Source organism: Thalassophryne amazonica, chromosome 4 (assembly GCF_902500255.1).
Source record: "Thalassophryne amazonica chromosome 4, fThaAma1.1, whole genome shotgun sequence".
Taxonomy (NCBI): Eukaryota; Metazoa; Chordata; class Actinopteri; order Batrachoidiformes; family Batrachoididae; genus Thalassophryne; species Thalassophryne amazonica.
The window spans coordinates 98,938,924-98,962,275 of record NC_047106.1 but is presented as its reverse complement, the minus strand read 5'-3'; the positions used below and the strand labels follow the sequence as shown (position 1 = coordinate 98,962,275).

At 40.4% G+C, this 23,352-nt stretch overlaps 1 protein-coding gene across 1 annotated transcript in view; it reads left to right on the top strand.

Annotated features, from left to right (window-relative positions):
• gfm1 (G elongation factor, mitochondrial 1) overlaps positions 1-23,352 on the top strand; it is a 51,739-nt gene that overhangs the window by 2,944 nt on the left and 25,443 nt on the right. Inside the window, exons 2-13 of the mRNA XM_034168326.1 lie at positions 7,130-7,282; positions 7,476-7,608; positions 10,340-10,544; positions 12,228-12,344; positions 12,701-12,851; positions 13,886-14,040; positions 14,264-14,345; positions 14,459-14,596; positions 18,452-18,553; positions 18,684-18,740; positions 21,686-21,823; positions 23,134-23,216. Of these exons, the coding sequence (XP_034024217.1) occupies positions 7,130-7,282; positions 7,476-7,608; positions 10,340-10,544; positions 12,228-12,344; positions 12,701-12,851; positions 13,886-14,040; positions 14,264-14,345; positions 14,459-14,596; positions 18,452-18,553; positions 18,684-18,740; positions 21,686-21,823; positions 23,134-23,216 (1,514 nt within the window). The remainder of the gene's footprint in view (positions 1-7,129; positions 7,283-7,475; positions 7,609-10,339; positions 10,545-12,227; positions 12,345-12,700; positions 12,852-13,885; positions 14,041-14,263; positions 14,346-14,458; positions 14,597-18,451; positions 18,554-18,683; positions 18,741-21,685; positions 21,824-23,133; positions 23,217-23,352) is intronic.

Here is a 23,352-nt window from a genome sequence, read left to right as displayed (position 1 = left end):
ATCTTACTCAAACTCAAACTGAAAGCAAATCTTTATAACTTGATAAAACCTGTAAATAATAATCAGTTTTATTTCCAGTTTTCTTTAGACAAGTCAGGGGATGGAAGCATGCACATTTCCAAGTCACTGAATAAGCATTTTCAGCATCTCGGGCATGCAGAGGCTGATGGGAAGGCATTTGGACAAACAAATGCACATGCTTGATGGCGGACGCGTAATCAATGTAATATCGCTCAATACTGCGTGTGGTAAATGGCATTTCTCATCAAAAGTAAGCATAATAAATGTTTCCCAGTGCATCACTGCTGCGCACATGGCTTTGTTTGTCCTGATAGCCGCCAACCGGAAGTGTGCACCGCGCATGTGGACTGGTGATGCTGAGCTCGCTTATATGTCTTAGACTTTATTTACATCAATTATGAAGAAATACAAAAGTTTCTTTCACCAAAACCTAAAATCTAGACTTTCATCTCAAATGTACTTTCTGTCAAATTGTAGCTGAACTTTCAGGTCTTCTTTTTAAGAAAATCCTCTACACCACTTCATCAGGAAGCTGGATTTTATATTTTGAATTAATTGAGATCAAGTTGTAGAGATTTGCCTTCAGTTTGAGTTAAGGAAGATAATTTTAGAAAAAAAAGTATTTTAAATGGAATAAACAAATTAAAATGTGTGAAATACCAAGGTCAGTTTCAGTTTGTACAGGGGTAAAAGGTAAATATGCTTCATTAATTTTGCTCCAGCTATATTTGTGCTGAATTTGATGCTTGTATCACCATTTGAAGGATTGTTTCTGTTATCTGCTGCACTAATAAGTCAACAGAGCATGAACCAGCTGTTAGCTTAAACATGTTTATACCATGGTCAGTGAGAATTCCATGTCTAACTGGCGTGCATTATTTTCGTCCCAAAATAGTCCCAAATACTTACGCATTTTTATCAAGTTCTGTTAACTTCAATAAATATTTGTGTGTTAGCTCACTGTGTGGGACCATGGTATAAGCGGAATAAACAACTCAAAGCTGTGCATTATACGGTTTGAATGCACTTCGCGGAGTAACAGTGGTGTTTTGGACTCCGCGTCGTGCATTCAAACCGTATAATGCACGGCTTCTCGTTGTTTAATCCTTACGTATATAAGGCAACCCGAATTAAAGGAGAAATGCTGCTTTTAACAACCTGGACCTCTTTTCTGGCATAAAATACGGTTGTTTACTCACCAATATAAGTTTGGTGTGATTAGAAGTCCATAGTTCAAATGACGTGTTTCAGTTCAAACCTGAAGAAAACATTTTTCTTCTTCTACTAAGGTGGATTAGAACTTTTTGTGGTACACAGCAACTACTGGACAGGAGGAACCTAGCAGTCAATGTGACTCACTGATTTGAAAATGCAGGTCTTTCAACCAGATGTGTGGTGTTGTGACATGTCAATCATCTGTGTCCAATCAGATTTCAGGGCAGTCCAGTGAAACCCCGGCCTCCACTCTAGCTTCACCCATGCAGGAAGTGTTCAACAATGGATATTTCCTGTTTCACTGTGACTGAGAATCGGCACTTCCTGCTTGAGTGTGAGCTTGCCACTGATTTTCTGTGAAATTCCATGGGATCTCGTCTGTCAATCCAGGAAGTGTTTGACATTTGAACATTTCCTGTTTTACTGTGGATTTGAATTTTGGCACTTCCTGTTTAGGACGCCCTGTGCCATGAGTGAGCTTCATGACGCTTCGCTCATTTTAGAAGATCTGACAAGGATATTTACTATGACTATTATTGCTGTCTTTTTTTCCTCGCCTGTAGAATTAGGTTATGGACACTATGGACTGGTCATAATAAAATGTCTTATAAAACATTAATTACACAGGTACACCCTGCAACAGCCAAAGAATTAAATACTGCACAGCCCAGGTGTAAAACATGGAAGAAGAAACACTGTGAAGTTGGCACCAGGTTCAACAACATTCAAATATGGGGCTGACAGTATGACTACAAAACCATCCACTGTGTCACCACCCTGTGCAAGAGCCCACAAGGACTCTCCATCCAAGGAAGCCCAAACCCCATGGGGTCTTAGGTGGCACACTCATTATTTAATGTGCAACAACTGTGCAAACATAATGCTTCCCTGCTAATACAGTCAGTTACAGTGAGTCCAACAGGAGTGTGGTCACCATGAAATAAGGCACCCCATTGGGAAGTTTCCCCATCAGGCTGCCTGCTCTCTGACATTCAGAGCAGGGAAGTTTATTTGTGCCAAAGTCCAAACCACTGTAGCATCAGATTAATACGAAGCACATTTAAATCTTATATAATTTTGAGTGCATTTACTTGTTTAGTGTGTACGAGTATAACTAGACCTTTGTCAAGTGGGCCAATCCATAAATGAATATTAATAGTAATTTTTAAAAATAAATAATTAATGCAAAAGTTGGGCACACAAATATTATTAAATCAGCAGTGAACATGAAGCAGTTGCAATGCTTATCCTTTACATAATAAAAATCAAGTTATGTACACCTTAATAGTTGTGTACATTAATAAGTTCCCTTGGGTGCTCAATTTTTTGACTAGAGGATGCCACAGGGGAACCAGAGTGGATCTGTGTCTTCGTTTGTCCTTCCTGACAATGGCACAGCACCATCATGCCAATAGGGCACCGTAGTCTCATTTGAACCCTGCGTGATATCGCGGGGTTTCACCACTTATGGGGGACAGCCGGTCCTGTTGTGCAATATATATACAGCATAACTTCACATGGAAAAATGGTGTACTGTTTTGTTTTCCGCTGCAATCACAGAAACAGTCGCGGAAAGTGTTTTTTTTTTTTTTTGGTTTCCAGTGGAGAAGGGAAGACGAGGCAGATGGGAGACATCATGTCAGTAAGTGTTAGCCTACGCAGCGAACCAGAGTAGCTGCGTTCTCTCGCCTACAAAACCGCCTCGACATGTTTGAGCTCTGGTTCATAAACAAACCACAACACCTTTCCACTTTCCACCGCATCATCACCTTTTCTTTGCCCCTTCACTTGAAGTAGAAATTACATCATATGTGTCATATTTTACCCCTTTAGTGCCCGCCCTCAAACAAAACTGCAGTGTCCAGTTGTCAAAGTTAGGGTGTTGCATCTGTTTTCCTATGTTATTTTGCTTAAATTTATTGAAATTCTGCTCTTTTGAGCTGTGGCCAGAAGGTTGTCAGTGCTTGTTGTGGCGGCAACCCAAGTGGACCCCAGTAGTAAGGGGCGCCATTAGGCTGAAGAAGGAGGCCTTTCATGTCTGTTTGGCACAGACATCTCTGGAATCAGAAAAATGCATGTGGTGTATAAATTGAACATTTTAAAGGTTTTGGTTGCGTCATTCTTAAGCCCTGGTCCCACCAAATAATGAACAGTGAATAATGAGCCATGTAGCATGTTTTTTTGTTTTTTTTTGGTACGAGTCCAGTTATTCAACTATCGTGGGAGAATAGTGGCTCTGAGAGGCTCTTAGAGGCAGAATATTCGGCTAACGAGGCTCATCTCTAAGCATGGCGCTAATTTCAAGAAGTTCAAAATTTAGCAACAACATCGTGGGGCAGTTCGTGTATGAGGTACTATGAGGACAAACAAGGATTTTAGAGGCATGTGTGGTGAGGACGAGGCTGTTAAAAGCCCATTATCTGAGCACCTGGCAGCTACGAGGACTGGAGAGGCTATTTTGGACAAGCTACTTGCGCACTACAATTCCACCTGCTTTGTGCACCGGATGCTGTATATAAAATAATTATTTTGTAGTGGATTAATCATTTTCTGTCAGAGCTTGGATCTTGAAAACACCTCTAATTGCTTCTGGAATCACAGAGGACATTTGTAGCTTTTTTCTTGTCTCTTTCTTGTACACTGAGGTGGAGAACATATTTGAAGGAGCTTAAAAGGTAATTATTTGTAATGTTTTTAGCTTGGTAAAATAGTTGCATGTTTATGTTTGATAGATTTAACATCTTGTTATAATGGATCAGATGAGCTCTGCTGTGTGTGAGCACTGACACAATGACTCACGCTCAAGACGAGCATTTAGGCAGAATGCCAGCTCACAAAAGAACAATTTTGCAGTAAACGGACAAACACAAAGTTAAAAGCTGGACCACGTTGTGTGTTTGAAGCCGCAGAAGAAATAAAGCCAGCATAGCCGCGGATGGAAAGGAAGCCAGCAAGAAGGAGCGCAGAAGCGACTGTCCAAGAACGCAGAACGCCGCATGCAAAAGAGCAATTTTGCAGTCAATAATGGATGAACACAAAGTTAAAAGTTAGATCACAGTGTCAATTGAGTGTGTTTAAAGCCGCGAAAGAAATAAACCCAGCGAAGCCGCAGATGGAAAGGAAGCCAGCGAGGAGAGCAGAGGCTACTGTCCAGGAACGCAGAATGCCGCATGCAAAAGAGCGATTTTGCAGACATTACTGGACAAACACAAAGTTAAAAGTTGGATCATGGTGTCAAAATGACTGTATAAGCCATGGAAGAAATAAAGCCAAGGAGAGGAAGCACAGGGGCAGTTGTCCAGGAACCCGTGGTTCAGTTCTAGCTGGTCTGATGCATTTAATAACTTTGGAACACAGGGGAACAGCAGCCTAATGCATATTGACCAGACTGTGCAGGAGCATCTTTTTTTGGACTGCGTTTAAAAAATGTGACAACATCTAGAATGGATGCTGTGAATTGAAAACCCACACTTTAAAGGGACCAAGTCTGGGAGGGCTGGAGGTTTGGACCAAACCCATGCCTAAACGCGCACCACTGTCACGTTACATGGCGCTACATGGATCATATGTGGCTTGACGTGAATCATATGCAATGACACGAGCCATTCGAGGCTGGACAGGGCTCAAATGACAGGTTGGTTGTGTCTCACTAGAGGCTGATGCCTGGCACATGTGAGGTACAGAGAGGCACATAGAGGCGCCTTAGTAGTGGATACGTGATAGCTTAAAACGTGGATCATTCTTTGAATAATTGCTGACACGCCCATGCGTGGCTCATTATTCATGGCTTATTATTCAGTGGAACCAAGGCTTTACTAATTAGGGCTCTATACTACACAAATGTGGTGTGAGATTGACGGATATCTGGAACTTATTTGTGCATTTTGTGTAACTTGCTTTGTAAGGTCTAAGATATTCCTTACATCAAACTTTATATAAAAATTTCAGAAAGTATAAATGTATCCAGGCCTGAAAGTTGGAGTACTTTCCAATATAAAAGCAAGAATAAAAATAGTTGGATTTTCTTACGCTTTGTTCTCTTGTTGTATGGTTGTTTAAGAATTTACTTTGATGAAAATAGAGCTTTTCGGGAGCCAATCACCATTGGTCATGTATACAATAGCAGATTGAGGATTTGAATCACTTAGCTGGTATCTGAAAGGCAGAAATGAGAATGCAGTGAGAAATAAAAGACACCCATGGAGTTGGAAGGGCAGGGACATTGAAATATAACTAAAGGAAAAAAAAAGAATAATCTTCAGCTTTGGCATCTAACTAATTAACAGAAAAGGGTTATGACCCCCCTTTTTATTGAAAAACTAACTGACAACTATTGGAAATAATATCATTGTGACTGACGAGAAATTGTGCGGTGGGAAGGGGGTGCTCATAATATTTAGATGTAGGATGGCATTTGGGAGGATGAGGATGCTACTAACATCCAAAACTCTTACCTAACCTAGGGGGTCTAATGATTTAACGTGAATTGACATATACTCCAACAGATGTTAGGTAAAGAGCGTTATCTATTCTGAGCAACAATAGGACAATGAAAGAATATTTAGGCTTTAAACTTTCCTTGGAAAAATGAAAGGTATTGTAAGACGCTTATACAACATTAAATAATCACCATGCCACATAAGACTGCATGTGGTTTGGACCACCTTGGATGGAGGGTCCTTGATGACAAGTGCATGGGGTGGCACATTGCATAGTTTGGTCACTAGAAGGACTCATGTTGGACTCACTGCGACTGACTGTATTAGCAGAGAACCAGTCAGTATCTCGTGTGACCACCACAAGATACTGACCTCACGCAGTACAACACATCTCCTTTTCATAGAATTGATCAGCAGCCAGACACTATTGAATGTAAGCATTTGCCCACTCAGGTTGGTTACAACGATGAACTGCAGTCGGGTCGAGACCCCGATGAGGACGACGAGCTTCCCTGAGACTGTTTCTGACAGTTTGTTCAGAAATTCTTTGGTTCTGCAAACCGACTGTTGCAGCAGCTGTCCGGGTGATTGGTTTCAGACGATCTTGGAGGTGAACATGCTGGATGTGGAGGTCCTGGGCTGGCGTCGTTACATGTGGTCTGCGGTTGTGAGGCCGATTGGATGTACTGCCAAATACTCTGAAACGCCTTTGGAGACAAATGAACATTCAGTTCACGGGCAACAACTCTGGTGGACATTCCTGCAGTCAGCATGCTAATCGCATGCTCCCTCAAAACTTGCAACATCTGATTTTTGAACAATATTTGAGAGAAATAGGTCTTTTGTGTATATTGAAAATGTTTTAGATCTTTGAGTTCAGCTCATGAAAAATGGAAGCAAAAACATGTTGCGTTTGTATTTTTGTTCAGTGTATAACCCTCAATATCTGTGCCTTCCAGATGTTGTTACTCAAATGTACAAAAAGGACAGCAGTGTGTTGTAAAAACCTTTGGGCAGGTTGAAATAATTAAGGGTGTTACAGTGTCTTTGTGTTTATCACTTTTGCCTCACAGCAAGAAGGTCCTGGGATCGCTTCTCGCCTGGTTCTTTCTGTGTGGAGTTCTCCCCATGTTTGCGTGGGTTCCCTCCCGATCCTCCCGTGTATATTCCGCCTCTTGCCCAGTGACTGCTGGCATAGGGTCCAGCTCCCCTTGACCCTTAATTGGAATAAGCGGATATAGAGAATGAATGAATGAAATACTTATTATGCAAAAGTAAGTTCCTTAAGAGGAGGCTTTTAGTCTATTCTTTTGCTTGATGTTGAGGCTTGTATGTCATCAACACATGAAATAAACAAAAAGATTTAAAAAAAATGATAGTGTGATGTATATTTATTATTACTGTGTCACCATAGCCTTTTTGATGTTGTATTTTTAATAGCTTGTTGTCCACAGGTGCTCCTCAACAGCTGTCGGACATGCTCCTCTGGTGTTTTTCCAAACAAAATGATTCGGAATATCGGAATATCAGCACACATCGACTCAGGGAAGACCACACTGACCGAGCGCATTCTCTTTTATACAGGCAGAATAGCAGAGATTCATGAGGTAAGAGCAACATTTTCTCTTAACGCTAATCCCTGAATCAGCAAGACACAAATAAAACCAAGCAGGGAAGGGCCCATTATATCTATGTCTGTTTCCAGTGGGGTCCAAGTTAATTTGTTCTGGGCTGGAGCTGTGGTCTTAATTAAGCAGAAAGCATTTCCAGAAAATTAGTTAATTATCTTCTGTGGTGTAGGTGAAAGGGAAGGATGGTATTGGAGCCACTATGGATTCTATGGAGCTGGAGAGACAGAGAGGCATCACCATTCAGTCAGCTGCAACCTACACTATGTGGAACGATCACAACATCAACATCATTGACACGCCAGGTACCGCCAGTTATATTGATGACACAGTGCTGAAAAAGTTTGTTGTTCTTCTGGCTGACACGTGACTTCACATCATCATCATCATTTGCTCCTTCTATCTCGAAAGACAATGGATTTGCGCCTGGTATGTCGAGCTCCATCTCAAGTTTGTTTTTGTTTTGTTTTTTGTTTTTCGGGCAGCATTGGCTGCGGCTGTATAAGCCGATTCTGGACTGACAGTCTTATGAAGTTGTTTTAGCACAAAGGCTGATAGCTGCAGTTGCCTGCACACTATTCCAGCTTTCCTTCTCTCTCTCTTCTCTGACCACTTTTGATTCATCTTCCTCTCTGGTGATACCTGTTCTTACAGCATGACGCCAAGCACTTCAATCAGATGCTATGTTTTCCCGGGTGTTCATGTACATGTCACAAGATTTCTTGTGGTGCTGGTCGTCCAACAGGCTGGGACCCCTCAGCAAGTTCCCTGCAGAGGACATCTTTGGGGATGTGACCAACTGGCATGCGGTGGACATGGCCAAGCATAGATGACGCTATTTCAGGAGGGCAGACATACTTGGTAGACCAGCCTGAATAAGGATATCATTGAAAGCCACATGGTCCTTCTAGGACATGTCCATGATCATGCGCAGATGCAGAAGATGGAAGGTGTTGAGGCGATGCTTCCTCCTTGGTTGACAGTCTTTCAGGTCATGGTGATGGAGTGCTGTCTCACATTTTTATCTAAAGCCTATCTGAGTTTTTTCAAAGGAATTTTATTGTCATATGCACAGAAGAACATGTTCCCTGCACAATGAAATATGTCTACTGCATTTAACCCATCCTAATTGCCAGTAGGAGCAGAAGTCGCCATTAGGCGCCCGGGGACCAGCTCCAGATGTACATCCCTACCTTGGTTAACAGCAGGGCTGAGCAAACCAACACCAACCCATAACAAACAACACACACACAACACACAACACATAGGCCGGCCCGGTACATAAACATATATATGAAAAGCAAAACACGAGGGAAAAGGAGAAAAAAAAACCCTCATAGCCGCTGCATTACACAGCGGCAATGAGGAAAAAAATCCCCATCAGCACAGAAAAACAATAATCACACAGACAAGAACAAGGACACAGGACGACAACCGAGATTTGAAAAGGTCCAGTTTATCAGAACACTCCGGAGGCAGCCTGTTTGGCGCCGTCAACGGCCTTGTCCGACAATCCTGGAGGGGGGAGGAGCAGCCAGGAGCAGACTGAGCGGGCCTAAGCAGTCCTGAGCAGTCAACGTCAGAGCTGGAGAAGCTGAGGGGAGGGGGGGAAGACCAGGGAGCGAGGCTTAAGTGTTGATCTTCTGAGGAGGTTTTATCACAGCAACCTTGAAGTGCAGCTGTATTTGGGGAAGCCAAATGAATAGCCAGATTAGCAGACGCCTGAAAGATTCCACAGTTCTGAGAACAGAGTGGCTCTCAATGCATCTGAATGTAGAATGTGGTCTTCACAGACGGTCAGAGCGGGTTTCCAGGGCTGCAGTTCTATTCGAGATATTTTCCAACGCTGCGCAGCCACTGCCTTCCCAATCGAATCAATCATGTAGGGCAGCCTGGAAGGACCAATCAAAGCTGCTTCCACTTTCTTGATTTTCCGGTAAACCAGCATAGTGCCCGCTCCACACATCAGAAAGCCGGTCACCACCAAGCCGAATATGTACACATCTTTGACGTCCTCCACAGAAAGCATGTAAAGGCACATGACCTGCCATCTCCTCCACGAGTCCATCACGTAACCCATCACATGCGTCCCGGCAGGACAGGTCGGGTCCTCCGCCCCCGAATGTCTTGTAGAAAAATTTGTGTCAATTGCGTTCAGAGACCACTTTAACAGATCCATTTTTGTCGTTCCAGAAGAGCAAAGCTGCAGCCTCACAGACAACACGCCACAGAAGCAGGAAAGATAAGGAGGGAGGGAGAAGAGAAAAGTGCGTCCGTCTCGGCCGAGTGCAAGCTGGCAAAAAAAATTTAGTTATAATCCTAAAATTCTGTTGGACCTTTACAACAAAAAGTTAATAATTCCTGGGTATTTCAGCATCCTTCCTCCGTGATGTAAAGACTGTATGGCTCAAATGTCTGACAGGGTATCTTTTTTTTTTTTGTAATAGACTGTAGAGTTGCTTGTGGTACCATGAATCTTTTTGAGCTGGAACCTTGCTCATGGATGGAACCTTGCACATGTAGTTCTATAATTGTGCTCCGTAAGCCTTGGTTTAATGCTTTAGATTCCTCCTCCCCTCATATGTCAGTTAGGCCCTTACATACAACCAAAGGTTTGCAAATTAACCTCATGTCAGTTAGTTATTTAAAAGCTTGTTTATAAGTAATTCAATCAATTTCTGGAATCTTCTGAAACGCTTCATGTTTAAAGAGGCAGTCATTGTGGGGTAAACTGCTGTGTGAAGAAAAGCTAAACTAAATGCATTTAGTAACTATTATTTTGAAACAGCTTTATGTTAAAATAGACATAGTAACTGACTAAAATGTCATTTTGATTGTCATTTTGTGAACAAAAGCAAATCAAGAAAGCTGCTCATGCACAATGTGAGATTTATTTGATTAGAAAATGCAGTTGTGTGATAATATTGGAAATCATTTTGGAGCTCTTTCCAATATACTCTCTCTCTCTCTCTCTCAAATGTGTCACCATGGCACGTTTATTTATTTAACTTTCATTGTCATGTCTGTCTTGGGCAGGTCACGTGGACTTTACCATCGAGGTGGAGAGAGCGCTACGTGTTCTAGACGGAGCAGTTCTGGTTCTGTGTGCTGTGGGTGGAGTCCAGTGCCAGACCATGACAGTTAACAGGCAGATGAAGCGTTACAATGTTCCCTTCATCACCTTCATCAACAAGCTCGACCGCATGGGTGCCAATCCCAGTCGAGCTCTTCAGCAGCTCAGGTACAATATACATGTGGAAGAAATGCCTTCAAAGCACCTTTTCTACTTGCACTGAAAGCTGTACATCTTTTTTTTTTTATTTTAAATTGTGTTCTGGTGTTATAACGGTACAGAAAAAAAAAACGTGTGGTTGATACGGTAAGTTGGTCCATGTTTCTCTGCACTCCTGATCTAGTGTTATTCATGAATATGTTCTTCCTCAGCAAGTGGTGACAAAAAAATGGATGATTTCTGTAGCATCAGTCAGTACTTCATAATGGAGCAACTACATAGAAAGTAGGGTACTGTAAAGTAATGTATTATTCCGTCTGTCTTGTTTACTGATTTAAGCGTAATGCAACACAAACATCTCATTCAGACATTTTTAATTTAATCTGCCTCCTTTGTAATGACCATGCCATCCTAATAAGGCTTTAATTTTTTGTGTAACGGTTACAAGCCTGTGGACTTGGTTTTCAATTCAATTTAATCAGCTTATAAAAGTGCCAAATCACAACAAAAGTCACCTCAAGGCACCGCACATAGAATAGTTCAAAGTAAAATTTAAAATAAGTGAGTAAAAACAGAAATAGAAAAAAATACAAATACATCATTAAAAAACACAAGTAAAAGAATAAAACAGATATGAAAAACAGTTCATACGAAAGAGAATAAAAATACATTTTAAGTCTTGATTTAGAAATGTCCACGGAGGCAGGAAGACTGTTCCACAGAGTAGGTGCACGATGAGAAAAAGCTCTTTGACCTGCCGACTTCTTCTTCACCCTGGGAACACATAATAGTCCCGCATCTGGCGACCGCAAAACCCAGGCCAGCACGTAGGGTTTCACCAGGTCAGCCAGATAAAAAGGTGCCAGTCCATGGACAACCTTATAGGTTAATAACAAGACCTTCAAATCTGCTCTCACAGAGACAGGAAGTCAGTGCAAGGATGCCAGAATGGGTGTAATATGTTCAAACCTCCTGCTTCATGTCAAAAGTATAGCAGCAGCATTCTGAACCAGCTGAAGACCCCTAATGCTGGAATGTGGCAACCCTGGAAATAGGACATTACGATAGTCCAATCTAGAAGAGACAAAAGCATGAATCAGGGTCTCAGCATCAGCCATATACAGGATGGGACGAATCCTTGCTATATTTCACAGATGGAAAAAAGCAATCCTACTAACATCCCTATTATGGAGATTAAAGGACAACGTGGGATCAAAAATTACCCCAAGGTTTCTCACTTTGTCCGTATGATGTATGACACACAAACCCAGGCTGAGCGCCAGCTGGCCAAATTGATGCAGAAGTCTCGCTGGACCAAGAACCATCATTTCAGTCTTATCAGAGTTTAAAAGTAGGAAGTTACTAGACATCCAGATTCTCACTGATTTCTCCAGACACTCAGTTTCTGTCAAAACATCAAAACATACACATAAATAAAATGCTTCTCCACCTGCCATTGACAAACTTACGAGGTGCCAGACTGTGGTTGATCACTGCCCCCAGTGGTTGAATTGTTTTTTGTTTTGTTTTTTTTTCATATAATGTACAGTGACAGTAAAATACATTTTTCTTTTTTTCTTTTTTGGATTAAGGAGGTACTGCTATAGTATTACTGCAGTAAGTTGTGTTTTTCTGTCCTGTATTTGTCATGATTTTTTTTTTACTTTCAGCCTTTTTCTTTCTTGGTTCCAGAACTAAACTGAATCACAATGCGGCCTTTGTCAACATCCCTATTGGTCTAGAGGCGAATATGAAAGGCATCATTGACCTTGTGGAGCAGCGAAGCATGTATTTTGAAGGACCCTTTGGGTGAGGGAATAGTCTTTGAGAACTTCCTCGTGAATGGATTTAGTTTTCATTACTGAAAGTGTTCTTAACTGTTTCAGCCTTGCAGGGCTAAAAATGATCAGTCTGCCACACCATGTGCACGTGTTAAAAGTGTAGTGGTTTTTCACGTGTTAAAAGTGTAGTGGTTTTTCAGATGATTTTGTCACTGTACAGAGCATTCACCACATCATTCTCTTGAATGAGGTTGACTTTGACCTCTTTGTGACCTAGGCTGAGGGGTCTTTCAGTCACCACTTCTATCTAGTGCACTTACATGATTTCTAAGCTCATCCACATCTTAAAAAGTATAAATTTATTATATTTTCTTCTCTCTGCAGTCAGATTGTTCGCTATGAAGATATCCCAGTAGAATTTCGTGCAGAGGCCGCAGAGCAGAGGCAGGAATTGGTTGAGTGTGTGGCTAATGCTGATGAAACCTTCGGAGAAATGTTCTTGGAAGAAAAGATTCCAACTAATGATGACCTAAAGGTTTGTTTGTGTGGGAAGCACCTTAGCGCAGTGATTCATGATAGACGTCTTGAAAACAAACTAGTGTCACATAATATAGTGCTAACAGGCTAATTTTAGCATGCAAATATGTTTGAGTCACATAACATGTCGCTAAAATTAGCATGAAAACTCACTAGCGTCACATAACATAATGCTAATAAGCTAATGTCAGTATAAGCAGAGTGCCTCTTGTGAGCAGTGGGATTTATGAGATCCTTAAAAAAAACATACTTAGAGTTACAATTTTGCTTAGCAAAATGACGATCTGTGATTGTTAAAATTTTGAGCATACACGAACAAACATAACAGACACACAGATTTGGGCTTTAAGGCGCTTTTACACATGAGCAAGACGCGTTACCAATGTCATTTTTCTGTCATTCGTGACATATTCCTGACATTCTTAACGTGACTTAACGCATCCGAATAGGTTTCTTAATAGTGCGTGTTGGTGTGTGATATTCTTGATATTCGTGGAGCATGTTTTTGCCTGTCAAAAAATCTTCCACGAATGTCACACACCACCCTCATTTCGTCTCACGTCGTGGAGGTCGCAACTAAGCATATTGATCCGTCTTGATGAGTAATGATCCTTAATAGAACGTGACAACGTTCGTAGTGGTTCCTGTGATGGTTCTTGGAGCCCAAACTGTCACGCGTTATTATGAAATGACACGGAAGCTGTCAAGTTTTGACACGACTTGTAACACGGCGTCACATTTCACTGCGCGCCACGACAAATCAGTTTTCTGTCACGTGCGCACAATTAAACTCGGCTCCACAGCATTCAGTTTGATGCAGGATGCCGAAGAGGAACAGTGATGAATCCTGTTTAGAATGAATCCTGTCAAGCAGCACATCATACATGACAGCCTCACACTGAAGATAAAAACAGAGCATCACGAATAACTCTTGAAACTCGATGTTTAATTCAGTGTGTGAATTCTCCGTGTGTGTGAAGGAAGTGTAAAAAGTTATTTTGTCAACTGAGACTGTTCTTGCTCCTCATGCAGTCAGCAATTCGTAGAGCCACAGTGCGGCGTGTTTTCACCCCCGTGCTGGTGGGCACGGCGCTGAAGAACAAAGGCGTCCAGCCTTTACTGGACGCAGTGCTGGAGTACCTCCCCAACCCCACAGAAGTAAAAAACTACGCCATCCTCAATGAAGAGTGAGTTCAGATGGGGTTGATACAATTTACTCTGTGTGTGTGTGTGTGTGTGTGTGTGTGTGTGTGTGTGTGTGTGTGTGTGTGTGTGTGTGTGTGTGTGTGTGTGTACACATTCTTCTGATCATAAAGTTGAGAAAACTCAACCTTTTTAAAAGCCAGTCTTTAAAAAGGCAATGTATAAGAATATGATGCACTCATGTCAGTGGGATTTTTAATGTTACAGAGACGATAAAACTTCAAAGATTGAAATGGATCCTACGAGAGATTCATCAAACCCTTTTGTTGGTTTGGCCTTCAAGCTGGAGGTAAGATACAAAAGAAACTCCAAAAAAAACAACAATACATGTGTTTTTAACATTTATATATCTTCACCATCTCTTTTGCTTTTGTGTTCTGTTGTGGTGTTTCTCACTAACAGGCAGGGAAGTTTGGTCAGCTAACATATGTGCGCGTGTACCAGGGCTATGTGAAGAAGAGCGAGTACATCTACAACACACGTACATCCAAGAAAGTCCGAGTGCAAAGACTCGTACGTCTGCATGCTGACCAGATAGAGGTGAGAAAAAGTTCACGTCACTGCTCGTTGCTTTCCATCTTAGTGTTTGCATTGGAGAGTTATGTGATGGGTCAAAACTGTTAAAAACACTTTTACTTATTTACAACCTTAGTCATATTCCTACTGTATTGGACATATTCTGACATATATTGTGTATAAGGCACTGATATGACCACACATTGAGGATGGGGTGCCTATTTGGTCACCGTGTGCATGGAAACTAGCAGATCTAGTGGAAAGTGTTCAAAGATGAGCAACTAAGAGAGTTCCGGGGCTATGTGAGCTGCCATATCAAGAACGACTGAAAACCCTACAACTACCTTCTCTACTGTACAGGAGACTGCAGGGGGACCTCATCAACACATTTAAATATGTACACGGACTATATGATACTACACCGTGCATACCAGAAGTGATGAGGGATATGAAGATCAAAGGGCATACTCTCCGCTTAAAAAGGAGCACTACAAATACTAACAGAAGACTGTTTTTTTTTTTTTTTTCTTCAGTAGTCGGGTCATAATATGGTGGATGGGCAACCTGGTGAAAGTTGTCAATGCCTTCAAAACAAGGCTATATAGTATATGGAACACCTAGTGAAATATAATCACAAAGCACTTGAGTACCCCATAAAGGTCTTATGACAGTTACAGTGAGGAAAATAAGTATTTGAACACCCTGCGATTTTGCAAGTTCTCCCACTTAGAAATCATGGAGGGGTCTGAAAAATCCAGAAATCACAATGTATGTTTTGTATGTTAGTGCTGCAAATAAGTATTTGAACACCTACCAACCAGCAAGAATTCTGGCTCACACAGACCTGTTAATTTTTCTTTAAGAAGCCCTCTTATTCTGCACTCTTCACCTGTAGTAACTGCACCTGTTTGAATTTGTTACCTGTATAAAAGACACCTGTTCACACACTCAATCAATCACACTCCAACCTGTCCACCATAGCCAAGACCAAAGAGCTGTCTAAGGACACCAGGGACAAAACTGTAGACCTGCACAAGGCTGGGATGGACTACAGGACAACAGGCAAGCAGCTTGGTAGAAGACAACAACTGTTATTTATTATTTATTAGAAAGTGGAAAAACACAAGATGACTGTCAATCTCCTTCGGTCTGGGATTTCATGCAAGATCTCACTTTGTGGGGTAAGGATGATTCTGAGAAAGCTCAGAACTACACAGGAGGACCTGGTCAATGACCTGAAGAGAGCTGGGACCACAGTCACAAAGATTACATTAGTAACACATGATGCTGTCATGGTTTAAAATCCTGCAGAGCAGCAAGGTCCCCCTGCTCAAGTCAGCACATGTCCAGGCCCGTTTGAAGTTCACCAGTGACCATCTGGATGATCTAGAGGAGGCATTGGAGAAGGTCATGTGGTCAGATGAGACCAGAATAGAGCAGTTTGGAATCAACTCCACTTGCCATGTTTAGAGGATGAGAACAACCCCAAGAAAACCATCCCAACCGTGAAGCATGGGGGTGGAAACAACATACTCTGGGGTGCTCTTCTGCAAAGGGGACAGGACGATTGTAGAGTCTTGAAGGGAGGATGGATGGGGTCATGTATTGCGAGATTTTGGCAAACAACCTCCTTCCCTCAGTAAGAGCATTGAAGATGGGTCATGGCTGGGTCTTCCAGCATGACAATGACCCCAAACACAGAGCCAGGGCAACTAAGGAGGGGCTCCGTAAGAAGCATTTCAAGGTCCTGGAGTGGCCTGGCCAGTCTCCAGACCTGAACTCAATAGAAAATCTTTGGAGGGAGCTGAAACTCCAAACCTGAAAGATTTTGAGAAGATCTGTATGGAGGAGTGGACCAAAATCCCTGCTGCAGTGTGTGCAAACCTGGTGAAAAACTACAGGAAACGTTTGACCTCTGTAATTGCAAACAAAGGCTACTGTACCAAATATTAACATTGATTTTCACAGGTGTTGAAATACTTATTTGCAGCAGTAACATACAAATAAATAATAATAAAAAAAAAAAAATCATACATTGTGATTTCCGGATTTTTTTTTTTTTTTTTTTTTTTTTTTTTTTAAGATTATGTCTCTCACAGTGGACATGCACCTAAGATGAAAATTTCAGACCCCTCCCTGATTTCTAAGTGGGAGAACTTGCAAAATCGCAGGGTGTTCAAATACTTATTTTCCTCACTGTATTTGAAAAAGAAACCATATAAGGAGCAGTTTCAACTGGAGCATAACCAGATACATAACCAAATACTCTATTCTATTCTATATTAAAACATTGTCAAGACTCTGGCTCTGACAGTTACACCAGAAACCATTCCAGTTAAAAACAAAATGATGAAAATGATGTGGCAAGATATCTTAAAATTGCATAGTCTAGTTGTTCTTACTTTCAATGTACAGTCAGTTTGTTTGGACAGTGACAGAGTTTTTGTAATTTTGCCTTTGCATCCCACCACAAGGGAGTTAAAATGAAACAATCAAGATGTGCTTTTTATGTCAGCAGTTTTCTTTAATTCAAAGACTTTAACAACTATACAGCAGCTTGCAAAAATATTTATACCCCTTGGTATTTCACGCATTTTAATTTGTTTATGGCATTTCAAATACAAAAAGTTAATCAGGCTTCTCAATGTAAAATTTCTAAGTTATCTTCCTTAGACTCAAACTGAAAGTAAATCTCTACAACTTGATATACATTAATTAAAAATATAAAAGCCAAGATGATGGGTTGCATAAGTAATCAGCCCCTTTGGTATAATACCTGTAAATAATCAGTTTAATTGCCCATTTTCTTCAGATAAGTCAGGGGATGGATACATGAGCATTTCCCTGAATATGTCTTGGACTTTATTTATATCAGTTATGAAGAAATACAAACAGTATGGCACTCTGTGGTACATCTATGTGGAGTAAACGGTTAAAAAAAAACTGAGTGACTGTGCAAGAAGGAGAAGAGTGAGGCAAGACACTCAGACAACCCAGAAGAAGTTACAGGCTTCTGTGGCTGTGCTTGGAGAAATTGTGCATAGTGCATGTTTTGCATTTTGTATCCCCAGTTATACAGCTTCGTGATGAAGTGGTACAGAGGAGGATTACATCAAAACTACGGCACAGATTTTGATGAAATTTTCACCACAGATAAATTTTAGGCCATGGAAGACTCCATTAAATTTTGGAGGTGATCTGGATCTGGATTCTGGATCAGGATTTCACTTTGTAGACTTTTAAGGATGATGTCAAAACTACTTCACAGATATGACATCACAATGTAAAATCAAGATCAGAAAGACATTATTTTGTTTCAGCTTGTGAATTAAATATGAGCTTGCAACATCTTGATCAGTCGGACCATTCTGGATCCATATGCAATTATTGCATTGTGTTGTGGAATCCGGATCCAGGTAAAGTCCCCGTCACCCTGTGAATCACATATCTGTTGTTTTGAGTCCTCGTCAACCCTTGGCGGATGTCAGAAAACTCGATTGTTCTTGTTTCATTGCTGTTTTGATTGGACAGTAGAATTTTAACTCCCAAACAGCTGCACTATAAATATTCATTGCTTCCTTCGCTACTTTTTCAAGAAAAGGTTAATTATCAAAAGGACAACTGTCAAAAGTGAATAGAGCACTCAGATGCATGGTTGGTATCCATTATTTTGCTATGACTACATTTGTTTAAAAAAGTGAACTTACGTATTGTTTAAGGAGGGTTTTTGTTAAGTCAGCCATGTCAGCCCACAGTGCTGTCAGTGCTCGGTTCTGTGGTTCTTTTCACTTTAAGAGGAGAAATTGAATTGTAATAAAAATAACAAATATGGCTCAGTCGTCAGCTTCCAACTTCTCTCTTTCTATCCTGATGTTGTAGGATGTGAATGAAGTTTATGCAGGAGATATTTGTGCTCTGTTTGGGGTCGACTGTGCGAGTGGAGACACTTTTACATGCAGAACCAAGGCTAATCTCTCCATGGTGAGACATTTTAATGTTGAATTTTAACTATTTGTCTTTCAGTCTTTCCTTAATTTCTAAAATGTGCAAATAAAGTCATGCATTTCCAGCTTGTGCACTTGATATAACCCTGAATGTTTTTGTTCCTAAGGAATCTATTCATATCCCAGACTCTGTCATATCCATGTCAATGAAGCCAGTGAACAAGGTAAAAAAAAAAAAAAAATGTGTATATATGGGGTAGAGCTTAAATTGTAAAAATGTCACATTACAGATTGGTGACAAATGAAAGATAAAACCTAAATGAATGGGTGGAGTATCACAAAGAATGCCTGCGTCCACAGGGCACAAGGGGTCACTGAATGGTTCGAGTATGAAAACGATGTGAATCACATGTTGCCTTTGCAGTTGACAGATATTAACCCAGTTTACTGCCTGTGAGTGATTTTGTACCCATGTGTTGGGGCTCTCCACCACAATCATCAAAACATAAATAAAGAATGGTGTTCCATCCATCTAGTAGTGTTCCATAGACCAGAACAACTTCACCTCATGGAGGAACATCTAACTGAGAAACTTTATGTTGGGTTGTCCTTTAACTTCTCACATGTGTAGCTTCTAAACTTGTTGCTTGATTAAGTTGTTCCATAACAAAAATTGTTTATTGTATTATTTTTAAATTCTGGTTTGATTTCATATTCTTATGGAGCAGCACACTAAGCAGTCACTTATTGAATGGAGAGTTTTAGTGTCCATTACCTGCATCATTGGCATTAATCAGAAGTAAATTACAGCAGTGTTTGTTCTGTGTCTGACTGTCAGCAGTCTCTTCAGCACTTTTTTTTTTTACCTTTATTATCCCTCATTGGCTATGAAGCCAGAAGGTGGGATTGAGATGAACTCCATTCATCCATGTGTCAGTCACATTTTATTTTGTCCATAATAATTTGAACAAAATTCAACCGATTGTCACTGAATTTGAACTGAACATCTCAAATGAGTGTGTCTCAGTTACGTTCAGATTTGTCCATGATTAGATTTTGTCACCCATTTCACTAAATAGAGTATTGCTTATTGAGTCCAGGCTAATTTGAATAAAATTAATCATATTATCACAAAATATGCACTGGACATTCTGAATTTGGACATTATGGGTTTCAAAAAGACACTCTAAGGTACCCGCCCCCCTGGACACACACACACACCCTATTGGACAGTGTATTGATAATTAAAATTTATTACCCCCCAGCAGTTTAATTTTTTTAAGTCAGTGTCTGCTGCTTGTTCATATTCTTACACTAGCTAATTGATATTTGATCTACATAAATCACAAATTTTCCAGCTTTAAAATTTTCCAATATTCTGTTGACCCACATTCAAATGTGGTACCATGGTTACGTCTGCATCACATTTCAACGTTGGTGTTTACCAAAGACAAGTACCAGCACCACTTAAGCGGGATATATCAATCCACTTACATGCTACTGTCATCAGTGCTTATGCACCAACACTTGACGCCAACCATGAAGAGAAAGAAATATTCTATGCCAATCTGCACACCATCTTATCTGCTATCCTAGCATCTGATAAGATCATTCTTCTAGGCATCTTCAGTGCCCAGTTTCAACAGGACCACCACATCTAGAACAGATCTCACGTTGCTCAAGCCAGCAAACCAGCAGTTCAAGCCACCCACTTAGTTTCTCCAGATGGAACCATCTGGAGAAACTAAGTGGGCAAGTGCAACATCAACGGCACCACCCTTACCAAAAAGTAGTATATGCAAGTATGTTTCAAGTATACTTCTAGTTTACTTTTTATATACTTAAAAGTACTATTTTTTGGTAAGGGCATGCTTCTCATGAAGTGTGCCGAATATGATCCCATCATCTCCAACACCACTTTCAGGCAAAAGAAGACAGTCGACTTCTTCCTCGACTACATCATCGTTCGAAAGCATGGCCAGAAAGATGTCCTAACCACCAAGGCAATGAATGGTGCAGACAACTGTCGGATGGACCATCTTCTGATGTGCTCCACGATCCAGCTGATCATCCATCCCAAGATTTGCAAAACTGTAAAAAGGTTCAACATCACTAAGATTGAAGACCGAGAAACAAAGCAACACTGTCTGATGAAAGAAGCCCCCAGGACATACTCACAAGAGAAAAAGCCTCAACTCCAGCAAAGAAAACTGAAAAATCAGTGGGGATCAACAAGGCTGCTGAAATCCAAGCTCTCATTGAGAGAAATGACAGCTGAGGCTTTTTCAGTGCCACCAAAGCAATCTAGGGCCCAGCCACCCAAGGAGAAGCACCTCTTGGAAGCATGATGGCCTGAGCCTGCTGAAGACCAAAGATGACATTAGTGCTTGATAAAAAGAACACTATGAAGACCTTTTGAACACCAATCCAATCATGGAGGAGGAGGAAGTGCTCAGCCATTTACAAAGACAACACATTGAACAATCAGCCACACCTCAAATCTCAAAGAAACTCTTGTTGCCCTCAAAGATAGGGAAAAACAACAAAGCACCCAGGGAAGACAACATGCACACTGAGGTCTTTATAGAAGGAGGTCCCTTTTTCCAACATCAACTGCACCAGCTCATGATTTGAATCTGGACTCAAGAAGAAATACATGCACACCTGAAAGTCTCAATGATTGTCACCCTCTGCAATGGAGACAAGGAGACAAGTCTGACTGGAATCTGCTTGATGTCTGCCACAGGAAAGTTTACCAACAACGGTCTGAGACCACTAGCAGAAAACATCCTTCCTGAAACCCAGTGTAGCTTCCAACCACCAAGAGGGACAACAGACATGATCTTCACTGTGTCAATTGCAAGAAAAGTGCAGAGAGCAACATCAACCATTGTACATCGCTTTGATTTACTTGATGAAAAGTCACGCCCAATTTTGTGGACGATCCTGAGCAAAACAGGCTGTCTAGAGAAATTCATCAAGATCCTAAGGCTTCTCCGCAATGACATGCTCGCCGCAGTTCTTAATGCCACAAAAAGTAAACAATGTTCAATCAGGAGTAAAGCATTTTTCTTTAGTCCAGACCAAATGGTAATCTGAACTAAAATGGTAAACATGATAACTACAGATTCTATCTTGTAACATTTACCATTGATCTGTTTCCACCCAGAATGACTTAGACAAATTCTCTAAAGGCATCGGCCGTTTCATCAGAGAAGATCCAACGTTTCAAGTAAATTTTGACACAGAAAGCAAAGAAACCATTGTCTCAGGCATGGGGGAGCTACACCTGGAAATCTACTCCCAGGTACTCAGTCTGATAGTCTCTGAATTAAAGCATTCACTGGTACATGCTGTTCTGCAGTATTTAATTCTCATCATTTGTTTCCTTTGTTGGACACTTCTTTCCTTTGATTAGTTTTTATTTGTCCAGGTTTGGACCTATCGTCTGTAGCTCTCATGGTAGTCAGTGGTATTTTGTTGTTGGTCAGTGCCAGAAATATAAATTGAAACCTCTTTCCAAATGGTACAGTTAGAATAGTAACTTAATGGGAACAATTTAAAAACAATCTCCATTTTAAAGAAAGAAACTCTTTAAATCTAAGTTGTTAGATTTAGTGTTTTGAATGAACACTAATTTATGCAGTTCACAGGAGACTCAGAATAAAACGTACTTGTTGATAATGACACTAATAAAATCTTTTTTTGGTTGGCAATACCAAAAAATTCTGTCTGTCTGAAGAAACTTTTATGTCCAGGCAGTATTGCAAAAACTGTTGAAGAGATTTTTTGTTTGTTTTGTTTTCAGATTTGATTTATATAATCTATGCCACGAGGAGATGGGCACTGCAGCATTTCATATTATTTAATTTAAAAAAAAACAAAACACTGTTTCAATTTTTAAACTTGGGAATTTTCTTTTAAAATTGTCCAGATAATTTGACAAAACATATTCAAGCAATGTTTTTCAAATTAGACTCATAGAATCTATGTCACTCAGTATAGTCAGTAATAATTTTTATGACATTTATGTATTTATTTATTTTTACTATTAAAAAAAATCTAATTTTGCAATTTTCTCATCATTTGTCCAGGTGATGTGTCAAAAGTGTGAAACGTGACTTGTATAATCTATGCTACTGAGAGAGTGGTTAAAACAGTTTCACAGAATTTTATGATTTATTTTTTTATTGTATACTTTTTGTCAAAATTTGTTTTGAAATATTATAACTATTAATTATTTACAGCTGAATTTACAGAAAGTGTTCAAGCTATAGTTTTCAAATTGGGCTCATGCAGATACCTTTCACAAGTAGATACACCATGCAACAAGAATCCATAATGTACTGACTTTTCAAGAAACCACTTGTCAGATGAAGAGCTAACAAATAGTGACTGAAGGCCTTTAATGAATGTGGTGTGTCCAAGAATATTTCTCTAAAAAGAATATCTCGACAGATCAGTACGGAGTTACAGATTTTGGTGCGTTGGGGTATTAGTCATTTATGCTTATTTGTATGTTTAAAATAATATGTTTATGGTCTAAGATTGATCTTGTTTTATGGCTGAGTCTCATGATTTACTGTTTTTTTATGGACTTTTGTGGTTCCATTTTAGCGGTTGGAGCGGGAATATGGATGTCCCTGTGTGATGGGAAAACCCAAAGTGGCTTTCAGAGAAACAGTAACCGACCCTGTACCGTAAGTGTGCATGTCCAGATAAGAAACACAACTGAGCAGTTCAAACAGTGTGTCTGATCAAAACAGTTTAATTGGGTAAAAAAAAAAAAAAAAAAACTGAAAATACAGCTTATTTTAGGGTTATTGTGTCATAATG